This window comes from Erpetoichthys calabaricus, chromosome 6 (assembly GCF_900747795.2).
Source record: "Erpetoichthys calabaricus chromosome 6, fErpCal1.3, whole genome shotgun sequence".
Taxonomy (NCBI): domain Eukaryota; kingdom Metazoa; phylum Chordata; class Cladistia; order Polypteriformes; family Polypteridae; genus Erpetoichthys; species Erpetoichthys calabaricus.
In genome coordinates, this window is record NC_041399.2 from 212,093,672 (window position 1) to 212,105,786 (window position 12,115).

The 12,115-nt window shown below is 43.1% G+C and overlaps 1 protein-coding gene and 1 long non-coding RNA gene across 3 annotated transcripts in view; both read right to left on the bottom strand.

The window, feature by feature from the left end:
* Positions 1–1,118: 1,118 nt before the first annotated feature.
* The window catches only part of LOC127528393 (uncharacterized), a 104,431-nt gene continuing 93,434 nt past the window's right edge, over positions 1,119–12,115 (bottom strand). For both annotated transcript variants that reach the window (XR_007935278.1, XR_007935277.1), the window contains exon 3: positions 1,119–1,144. This is a non-coding gene — a long non-coding RNA (uncharacterized LOC127528393). The remainder of the gene's footprint in view (positions 1,145–12,115) is intronic.
* Positions 8,602–12,115, bottom strand: part of dnaaf11 (dynein axonemal assembly factor 11) — an 82,154-nt gene continuing 78,640 nt past the window's right edge. Inside the window, exon 12 of the mRNA XM_028790886.2 lies at positions 8,602–8,830. Within this exon, the coding sequence (XP_028646719.2) occupies positions 8,641–8,830 (190 nt within the window). The 3' untranslated portion in view covers positions 8,602–8,640. The remainder of the gene's footprint in view (positions 8,831–12,115) is intronic.

Sequence of the window (12,115 nt, forward strand, 5' to 3'; positions counted from 1 at the left end):
TAGATAGATAGATAGATAGATAGATAGATAGGAAAGGCACTACATAATAGATAGATAGATAGATAGATAGATAGATAGATAGATAGATAGATAGATAGATAGATAGATAGATAGATAGGAAAGGCACTACATAATAGATAGATAGATAGATAGATAGATAGATAGATAGATAGATAGATAGGAAAGGCACTACATAATAGATAGATAGATAGATAGATAGATAGATAGATAGATAGATAGATAGATAGATAGATAGATAGATAGATATGAAAGGCACTACATAATAGATAGATAGATAGATAGATAGATAGATAGATAGATAGGAAAGGCACTACATAATAGATAGATAGATAGATAGATAGATAGATAGATAGATAGATAGATAGATAGATAGATATGAAAGGCACTACATAATAGATAGATAGATAGATAGATAGATAGATAGATAGATAGATAGATAGATAGATAGATAGATAGGAAAGGCACTACATAATAGATAGATAGATAGATAGATAGATAGATAGATAGATAGATAGATAGATAGATAGATAGATAGATAGATAGATAGATACTACATAATAGATATGTAGGAGACAACAAATAAACCCTGGGCAGGGTGCCAGCTCACCGCAGTAATTACTGTAACTCCTTTCCCCTTCATTTTATTAGCCCTGTTTTTAAGGATTCAGTCTTCTCAGTTGATTCTTTTCTTCATTAAATGGCAGCCAAACAGAAATGAGACGTGAAATGAGCCAACAGATGACCAGCTAAACTGGGGCTTCAAACTCCAACCAGTTCCTTAATGAGAAGCCAATTCTGGCTGTTAATTAAACCCGTTACTTAATTCCATGGCTTGCTGCGGCTCTCATTCTACCACAGCAGACATTTCCCAAACTGTTGATTTTCTGTTTCTGATTACTGATCTGACAGATCAACCTTACCGAGACCATCACCTTTCTTTATGTTCAGATGATGTGCTTAGCTGGTCACTTGTTTGTTCATTTTGTGTCAAATTATTGTTTGGCTGCTAATTAAGGAAACAGAGAACTAAAGGGTCTGAGCCGAGGTAATTAAAACTAAAGCAAAAGCAGCAAAACAGGTCACTAATTAAGAAGGTGGTTAGAATGAAAACCTGCAACCATTGCTGCCCTCCAGGACCGGAGTTCGACAGCCCTGTTGTATTGTACAACACCATCATCCAACAATACCAAAAAGTCTGCCATGTGCACTTTAATCACGATGTCCAAATGATTGGATTTGTAATTTTAGAGGGGGAAATTAAGTAAAAATGGGTCTTTGTCCCAAACATCATGGAGGGCCTTGTAGTAGGGAAGCAAGTGAACTGTCAGTTCTTGAAGGTGAGGTGTTGGAAGCAAGAGAAGCGGTCAAGCATAAAGATCTGAGCGACTCTGACAAAAGGGCCATGCGGAGATGGCCAGATGACCGGGTCAGAGCATCTCCAGAACTGAAGGCCTTATGTTAAGATACGACCCTTGAAGGCTCATCTCAGCGTCAAAGTAAAGAAGATGCTGAATAGGGTGGAGGCAAAGGACATGGCCTTGTTTCACGCCATTGCAGATGCGGAGGCCATCAAAATGGACAACACCTTTCGTGTCTCTGTGGAAGGAGTGGATCAGGCTAAAGTGCTCAGGAGGGCATCATTAACTTGTTGAGGTTCTTAAACAGACCATCACAAGTGACGAGATGGGAAGGCTTGGGTCAAATCAGAAAAGTTGAGATGGAGAGCCATCAGCTGGTTGTAACAGTAACTGTTGTGGTGGAGCACTTGCAGCAGAAGCCCCACTGTGACTCGGCGATCACCCTCTCTGTGAGTTTCTGGGGTCTATTTAGAAAACTACCTAAACAACAACCTGGCCCACTAATGTCCATAGAGAACCCCCCTGTAGTTTCTGCAGTCGCTTCTTTTCTTCTTGTGACGTTATTGTGGCCTCGCATGTCCTGAAGCAGCAGACAAAGCAAGGTGAAGATCACTCAGTCGGATCAGAGGCTCAGCACGCAATCATCTTCCATTTCGAGACAAAACATTTTTCTCCTTAACCGTAAAGATCATTTGAGATTTATGGAGAGCTGCCATTAACTGTTGTCACTCTGTCCTATTAATTAAAGCTGCAATAATTGAAAGCCAGGACAAAATCTCCACCTACGTAAGGTCACAACATCCTAGCAGGTCATAAATGTGCGTCATCTTCTGCCGAACGACCAATTTAATTGAGTGGGCACTCGGCCCGGCGACCTTCATGAGGGCAGGGATGTTAAATATCACCCCTCAAAGACACACCTCGGAGGAGGCTGAACCAGCAATTAGCCGCCATCTGTCCATTCATTTCTACCGGTGACACCTCCGTTTAACTTCGCCAGTCAGTGACGATGTGCTAAAAGCATCACAAAACTATACAGTGCAGAATACATTGATTATAAAACATTTTGTTGGATTACAATATTTAAAATAATCCCAAAATGTATTAAGCACATTTTTTATAGTCAAAAGGAAACAACAGCGCTTTGAATGTACAGGAGGACAAGGTGGCCCTCTGGTGGCTGAAACTTGGTACTGCACCACACAAACTTGCTTCTTGGTCTTGGTCTGCTTCAGGCCACTGTGGGAGGTTTTTACCTGCCTAAAATATATGGCGGAGTGGGGGGGTGGGGGGGTGGGGTGGGGTGGCGTGGGGGGGGGGTTTGGAGGAGCTAAGCAGGACATGCTCAATGGAAAGACGCTATATAAAATGACCAGATCACAGATCGAATCCCTACATTGTACCTGTTGTGTAATACTGGGTTACTCACATCACTGCTATGAAAACCAGCGATGTTAATGTAGAGCAGTGCTGTATCTGTGAAGGAACTTGGGAGGAAAGGCACTATATATACAATTGTAAGGTTACAGATTCAATCCCTGTCACTATTCCTAAGGGATTCATGGCACCTGCTGGGCTTCCAACCACAGTAATGCAGTAACTTGAAACAATATCTGTAAATCATGAGAACTATGAAAGACACTATATAAAATGAGCAAATCACAGAGTGAAATCCCCACCAAGCACTTTTTGTGTAATGTTGAGTTCCCACATCACTGCTTTGAGCTCCGACTATATTAATCAGTTAAGAACAGTACTGCACCTGTGAAGGAGCTTAAGGAAGACAAGCTCAATTGAAAAAGGCGCTATATAAAATTGCAAGGCTGCAGAGTCAAACCCCATCACTGACACAGTGTGTAATCGTGAAGGGCTCACTTCACCTGCTTGACTTCCAACTGCAGTACAGCAGTAACTTGTAAAAGATATGTGGATCACGAGCACTTTGAAAGGCACTATATAATGATCAGATTAGAGACCATCTCCCCACAATGTACTTATTGGGTAATCCTGGGTGACTCCTATCACTGCTTTCAGTTCCAACTATGTTAATGAAGAGCAGTTAGTACTGCACCCGTGAAGCAGCTAAGAAGGACACGCTCTATGGAAAAGGCGCTATATAAAATGACAAGGTTACAAATTCAGTCCCCGTCACGGACACAATGTGTAATCCTGAGGCATTAACTTCACCTGCTGGGTTTCCAACTGCAGTATTGTAGTAATTTTTAAAAGATACAGTATATGGATTATGTGCACTATGAAAGGCACTATATAAAATGACTAAATCCCAGATTGACTCTAATAATGTGTTTACTGTGTAATCCTGGGTTACTCACATCACTGCTTTGAGCTCCAAATATATTCATGGGTTAACAAGAACTCTGCACCTTTAAAGGAGATAGAGGATGTGCACTTATGGAAAGGCACTATATAAAATCGTAAAGTTACAGATTCAGCCCCCATCACTGACACACTGTGTAATTTCAAGAGATTCACTTGCTTGATTTCTAACTACAGAATTGGAGCAACTTGTAAAAGATACATGGATAGCGCGTGCTATGAAAGGCACTATATAATGCCCAGATTAGAGACCAGCTCTCCACAATGTGCTTATTGTGTAATCCTGGGTTACCCACATCACTACTTTGAGCTCCATGTATATTCATGGGTTAACAAGAACTCTGCCCCTTTAAAGGAGCTAAAGAGGATGTGCTCTATGGAAAGGTGCTATATAAAATTGTAAAGTTACAGATTCAGTTCCCATCACTGACACACTGTGTAATTCCGAGAGATTCACTTCACATGCTTGACTTCCAACTACAGAATTGGAGCAACTTGTAAAAGATATGTGGATCATGTGTTCTATGAAAGGCACTATATAATGACCAGATTAGAGACCAACTCCCCACAATGTACTAATTGTGCAATCCTGGGTGACTCCTGTCACTGCTTTGAGCTCCAGTAACTATTTTAATGAAGATCAGATAGTACTGCACCCGTGAAGGAGCTAAACAGGACACGCTCTATGGACAAGGCGCTATATAAAATGACAAGGTTATAGATTCAGTCCCCATCACTGACACAATGTGTAATCCGGAGGCATTAACTTCACCTGCTGGGTTTCCAACTGCAGTACTGTAGCAACTTGTAAAAGATGTTTGGATTACGTGCACTATGAAAGGCACTATATAAAATGGCCAAATCACAGATTCAATCCCCACCATGTACTTACTGTGTAATCCTGGGTTACTCACATCACTGCTTTGAGCTCCAAATATATTAATGAGGTAACAACAGCTCTCCCCCTCTAAAGGGGCTAAAGAGGATGTGCTCTATGGAAAGGCGCTATATAAAATCGTAAAGTTAGATTCAGTCCCCATCACTGACACACTGTGTAATTCCGAGAGATTCCTTTCACTTGCTTGATTTCTAACTACAGTATTGGAGCAAATTGTAAAAGATACGTGGATAGCGTGTGCTATGAAAGGCACTATATAATGCCCAGATTAGAGACCAGCTCTTCACAATGTGTTTATTGTGTAATCCTGGGTTACTCACATCAGTGCTTTGAGCTCCAAATATATTCATGAGGTAACAACAACTCTGCCCCTCTAAAGGATCTAAAGAGGATGTGCTCTATGAAAGGCGCTATATAAAATTGTAAAGTTACAGATTCAGTCCCCATCACTGACACACTGTGTAATTCCGAGAGATTCCTTTCATTTGCTTGATTTCTAACTACAGAATTGGAGCAACTTGTAAAATAAGTGGATCATGAGCGCTATGAAAGGCACTATATAAAACATGGTCAACCTTCACATCTCAACCATGTACTCATTGGAAGACTCGATTTATTTCTGAAAACTATACCTGTAATCACAACAGTCTCGCATCTATAAAACAGACAGGGAGTGAGTTTAGGAGCAGGCGCAGTTACACCACATGACAAACCACTTCAGGATCCCAGATTAGGACCCAAGTGCAGCCATGCAAAGGGTGACACCTCAGCACCACACTGAACATTGTGAGGTTTTTTTTTATGGTGGCTGAAATGCCAATTCTGCCACCAACCCCCAGGTTTTTCCCTGCAGGTTGGAGGGCCTACATGCAGATTAACATCATACTCGGGACGGAGCCATTGCAGGTTAACGGGGCCCAATGGAGTCGAGTCACTTCTGACGTTTACATGATTTGATCTGACAACCTTTTGATTGCCAGGGCAGATCCATAGCATCAGAGCCACCACTCCGTCTATCTCTGTCACCTAAGAATGAATGTGTACTTTAGAAAGGCACTATATCAAATTAGCAGATCACAGATTGAGCCCTCACCCTGTACTTACTGTGTAATTCTCAATTACTCACATCACCGCTTTGAGCTCCGACTACATTAATAAGGCAACAAAAGTCCTGCACCTCTAAAGGAGCTAAAGCGGATATGCTGCATGGAAAGGCGCTATATAAAATCATAAAGTCACAGAGCTAATCCCGGTCTCGGTGTAAATCCAGAGGATTCACTTCACTTTCCAACTACAGCAATGCACCAACTTGTGGATCACGCGCACAATGAAAAGGCACTATATGAAATAATAAGGTCAAAACTCAACCCTTCACCACCCTGACCTCTAAACTGTTTTATGAAGTAACAACAGCACTGCATTTGTGTGAGAGATAAGGAGGACACCACAGTGGAAAGGCACTATATAGAATCATAAGGTTACACACACAATCTGAGATACTGTGTAAGCCCAAGAGATTCACTTCACCAGCTAGATTTACAGTAAGGTAGCAACTTGTGAAAGATAAACGGATTGTGTGCATTGTGAAAGGCACTATATAAGCAGCAAAGTCAAAATTCTGTAGCAACTTGTGAAAGATAAACGGATTGTGTGCATTGTGAAAGGCACTATATAAGCAGCAAAGTCAAAATTCAGTCATCACCACGTACTCATTGAAGGACTAGGTGAACTATACCTGCAATATTGTGACGAAAGTATTACACCTGTAGCACACCTAAGAAGACTGCACTTTAGAAAGGCACTATATAACATTAGCAGGTCACAGAATAAATCCTCACAATGTACTTATAATGCAGCCTGAATTACTCACATCACTGCTTTGAGCTTCAACTACATTAATGAGGCAAAAATAGCTCCGCGCCTCTAAAGGCGAGAGACGGATATGCTCTATGAAAAGGCGCTATATAAAATCAGAAGGTTACAGAGAGAGAATCCCTCCTTTGACAAATTTCACTTTTCCTGAACTGCATTTTTCACAAGAAATCCAAACTGGATGAGTCCACATGTGGATTATGCAACGTTAAAAAAGTGACACTTGTCTCAAGGACTTGTTGCTGTTGTCACCACTGGCTCCAATTCTATTAGAAATGTTATATCTACTCACTCTTGGCCATCACTACAGCAGTGGTCCCCACCTCCAGTCCTGGAGGGCCTCAGTGGCTGCAGGTTTTCATTCTAACCCTGTCCTTAATTAGTCACCTGTTTTGCTGCTAATTAACTCCTTTTCCATCCAGCCATCCATCATCCAACCCGCTATATCCTAACTACAAGGTCACGGGGGTCTGCTGGAGCCAATCCCAGCCAACACAGGGCACAAGGCAGGAAACAAACCCCGGGCATGGTGCCAGCCCACCGCAGGACACACACACAAAGCACACACCAGGAACAATTTAGAATCGCCAATGCACCTAACCTGCATGTCTTTGGACTGAGGGAGGAAACCCACTGTCACGCACGTGCGCTTAGGGAGCCGCGGAAGGACCCAAGACGTAACGTGCAACCTCATGCCAAGTGGGAATGGCGGAGCACTAACCTCTCTTTTTGTTTTCCCAGAAAGAAGGAAGCGTCGCCACCATGAGACCACAACTCGTCTCTGACTCCGCCTTGCCACTTACACCCAGCCTTCCCCTCTGATGACATCATGGCTCCCAGCATCCAGTTCACCAACATTTCCCAGAATTCCTCTGGCACTTCCGGTCCCTCCTCTATAAATGCCCCAGTTTGCCATTTGTTTGTTGTCTTGTGCTGAATGTACTTGGTACTCACTGGACTTTTTTTACGAAATTGTGCAGACTGTACAGTATACGGGGCCGGAAAACCCCAAACCTTTATATGTTTCTTTGTCTTTCTTTACACCACGCAGACACGGATAGAACCCGGGTCTCCTAACTGCGAGGCAGCAGCGCTACCCACTGCACCACCATGCCACCCTAACTCCTTTTCCTTTCATTTTAATTGACTTGCACTTTTTAAAGATTTGTTCCCCTAAATTTCTTCGTTCTTTTCAATAATTCAATTTATTTGACTTGCTCTTGAAGACTCAGAATCCTTAATTAGCATCCAAACAATAAGGAAATTCAAAATGAGCCAAAACAGGACTAACATTGTTGAACATACAATATCTGAAAATAAAGAAAGGTGAAGGTCTCAGGAATGTTGATTTGCTCAGGTCCTTAAAGTATTTTAAAAGCGTTCATAGAAATGAGGAAATCAACCATTTCAGAAATGTCTGCCATTGCACAACGAGAGCAGCAACAAGCCATGGAATTAAAGAACGGGTTTAATTAACGACAAGACTTGGCGCCTGATTAAGCAACTGGTTGGAATGAAATTTTTTGCAGTTGGAGGCCCTGACTTAGTTGGTCTTCTCTTGGCTCACTCACTTCACGTTTCATTTCTGTTTGGGTGCCATTTAAAGAAAGTAATGAAGCAATTCAGAGGAACGATGAAGACATTCAGGGGAACAAATCTTTAAAAAAGCAAGTCAATTAAAATGAAAGGAAAAGAAGTTAATTAGCGGCCAAACAGGTCACTCATTAAGTAAAGGGTTAGAATGAAAACCCGCAGCCACTGCGGCCCTCCAGGACCGGAGCTGAGGACCCCTGCACTACAGGCTACATGGGGCAAGTAGCATATAAAGAAGATCAGTATTCCTTTAAGATGCAACATCAGCCTCCTACCACAATGGAGAAAGGGTTTGGTTTCCAAATTAAAGCCAAGCTGCCTTTTAAATCTTGTGCTTATTTTGTATTCTTTAGCACCAGGGAGTAGGTTTTTCTAATATTTTTTAATAAATTTAAATATAAAAACAATCAGTTCAAAATCTCTGCGGTGGGTTGGCACCCTGCCCGGGATTGGTTCCTGCCTTGTGCCCTGTGTTGGCTGGGATTGGCTCCAGCAGACCCCCGTGACCCTGTGTTTGGATTCAGCGGGTTGGAAAATGGATGGATGGAGTTCAAAATCTTGTTAAATTAATGGTGGAACATCAGGGTCATCTTCAAATTCTCCATTTCCACTCTTTGAGACGTCCGTCACCACAGGTTGTAACTTCAAGGGTCCTGGACTGTTGGACTTCTTGTTCTGCACAATGTCAGCCAAGTTGAGCCGGGAATGGCAGCTGGGATCCACTTCTAACTTTTCCATTTGTGTTGATGTTCTAAAAAGAAGCAAACACAAAGACGTAAACGCTTGGGGTTACATAACACTTTCAATTATGTCAGCAGTAGCTACTGAGGTACAGTATACGAAGGTGCTCTGAAATGGAAAAAGGAGCCTGGGAAAGATGTTCATCTTGATTCTCCTCCATGTGAGATGGAGGGCATGTTCATATCTTCTTTGATTTTTACTTTCTTGTATATGAAGTATAGGGAAAGTATTGTAATCGTTCAAAAATTCGATGTTGTGATTTTGATGTATCTCGACGTTTTAGACCTCCCTGACTTTCTCACATACAAAGTAATAGGAAAGTATTGGAATCATCCAAAAATTCCATTTTGAGATTTTGATGAATCAAGTCTGAAAATACTGTTTTAGGAATTATATGTGTGTGTGTGTGTAAACATGATAACTTGAGTACGCTTTCACTTGGGTCAACCAAATTTGGCATACAAGTGTTAGGTAGGGCGGCACGATGGTGCAGTGGGTAGCGCTGCTGCCTCGCAGTTAGGAGACCTGGGTTCGCTTCCCGGGTCCTCCATGTGTGGAGTTTGCATGTTCTCCCCGTGTCTGTGTGGGTTTCCTTCAGGTGCTCCGGTTTCCTGCCACAGTCCAAAGACATGCAGGTTAAGTGCATTGGTGATCCTAAATTGTCCCTAGTGTGTGCTTGGTGGGCTAGTGCCCTGCCCAGGGTTTGTTTCCTGCCTTGCGCCCTGGGATTGGCTCCAACAGACCCCCGTGACCCTGTATTTAGGACATAGCGGGTTGGATAATGGATGGATGGAAGTATTAGGCATAAAACCTTTGGGTTATTTAGGTTATCTATCAACCTTTGAGCTATTTCCGTTAACCGGAAGTGGTAGTTCACCTTTTATTCATGCAGCTGCAGAGTCCGATTTATTCAAATTTACTTTTATAATAATTGTTAAATAGATTATTAATTTAATGTACATAATATGAAGATATAATCATTGTCTTGCGGTTTACTCCTCAAACATCCATCCCCATATCGGAGTATACAAGAAAGTCTAGGGGAGACCACTCCCGATTTTTTCCATGCTGACAACATTTTTTGAAGAAGAAGACCTTTATATTTTCTTGTGTTGTTCACCCCTAGATATTTAAACTGTTCTGATAAAATGAACGAATAGACGTCCAGTCTAGTATTGTGTGCCAGAGAGTTCACTGGAAAAGTACACTTTTATGCAAATTGATGTTGATTGAGTCTGGATATCTGTTTAAATTCTGCTAGTGCATTAAGGACTACTGGTAAAGACATTTGGGGGTCTGATATATACATTATCTGCATTTAGTCACATTTTCTGTTCAGGTCCTTTTCTGAGAATCTCCTTTTTCTCAAATGTATTTCAAAAGTGAATGGCCAATGGCCCAAGGGTTTTTGCAAAAAGCATTGGTGATAAAGGGCACCCTTGACGAGTACCACATTCTCATTTGCAGTAATATAGACTGAAGCTTCTGGATTAGTATAAGATAATTCTATCCATGCTCACTGTGGTCCCTGGGGGGCACTGCTGTGCCCCAAACTCCCAAACACAACAGGCTTGGACTCAAGTTCTTCAATAAACAAAGGACTTTAACTGTGTGAAACTCTTTAAGAAAGAGTTTCCCACTCCACAACCACAATTACAATTCTAAAGCACAACAACACTTTGTCTTCTCCTCCTCCATTCCCTCTTACAAGCTTTGTCGTCCTCCTCCTCCTCCTGACTCTGGCTCCCAGACTGAAGTATGGCCACTCCTTTTATGTAACACCTGGAAGCTCTTCCGCTGTCCCAAAACCGTGAAGGTGAGTGAAGTTGGAGCTGAACACAGTAGGGCTCGCTAGTCCTCCTCAGCGTCCACTGGTGGCACCCACAGAACCCAACAGGGCTGAGCTGACAAAACTCCAACTCCCAAGATGCCCTGTGGGAATCCGTGGTGATGTCACAACCCTGGGGGAGTCTGCCATCTAGTGTTCCGAGGGAAACAATGCCCTGTGTAAACTGCCTCCCCCTATTCTTCCATGACGTGGGCATCCTGGCCGGGTAAGGTTCTCAGTACAGCTCTGGCTGGGTTGCCAGTCCTTTTGTGATGTCCCTCACACCGTATATTTGGGCCAATGTTGTGAATAGATAGCTCCATTCAACTCTGTCAAAGGCGTTTTCTGTGTGCGAAGATAAAAATAATAAAAATTTGTGAATTTCCCCTTGGGATTAATAAAGTATCTATCTATCTAATAAGATCTCTGTTGTGTTTGATTTTATATTACATTAAATAAATGCTGAAAGTTTAAAGCCAAGTGTCTGCCTTTAATAAACGCAGTTTGGTCTTGCGATATTACTGAAGGAAGCAGTTTCTAAATCCTTCTAGCTAGAACTTGGAGAATATCTTAACATCATTATTCAGAAGTGAGATTGGTCTCTATGATGCACATTGTAATAAGTCCTTATTTTTATTTGGAAAGATGGCAATTAAGGCTTGAGGTAGAATTTTGTTGTCTCTAATGTTGCTAATGTAGTGGAGCTAACTTAGTTGAAAATTCTCTCTTAAATGTTTTAAGTTTCTGTTTCTGTAGCCGAGGATCGGACCGCCAAGGTCCCCGCCTTCGGCCACCACCCAACTCACACTGCACCCGACCTCCTTGGCCCCTCCCATAGGTGGTGAGCCCATGGGAAGGGGGACCCACGTTGCCTCTTCGGGCTGTGCCCGGCCGAGCCCCATGGGTGCAGGCCCGGCCACCAGGCGCTCGCCATCGAGCCCCACCTCCAGGCCTGGCTCCAGAGTGCGGCCCCGGTGACCCGCGTCCGGGCAAGGGAAAACGCCGTCCAAAATGGTTTTTCTTCATAGGAGGTTTGTTTGTTTCTTCAAGGAGATTCTGGTCCACCATCCGGCGTCTCAGGAAGGGGAAGCAGTGCAGTGTCAACACTGTATATGGTGGGGATGGTGCGCTGCTGACCTCGACTCGGGACGTTGTGGGTCGGTGGGGGGAGTACTTCGAAGACCTCCTCAATCCCATTAACATGCCTTCCAATGAGGAAGCAGAGCCTGGGTACTCAGAGGTGGGCTCCCCCATCTCTGGGACTGAGGTCACCGAGGTGGTCAAAAAACTCCTTGGTGGCAGGGCCCCGGGGGTGGATGAGATACGCCCGGAGTTCCTCAAGGCTCTGGATGTTGTAGGACTGTCTTGGCTGACATGCCTCTGCAACATCGCATGGACATCAGGAACAGTGCCTCTGGATTGGCAGACCGGGGTGGTGGTCCCCCTCTTTAAGAAGGGGGATCGGAG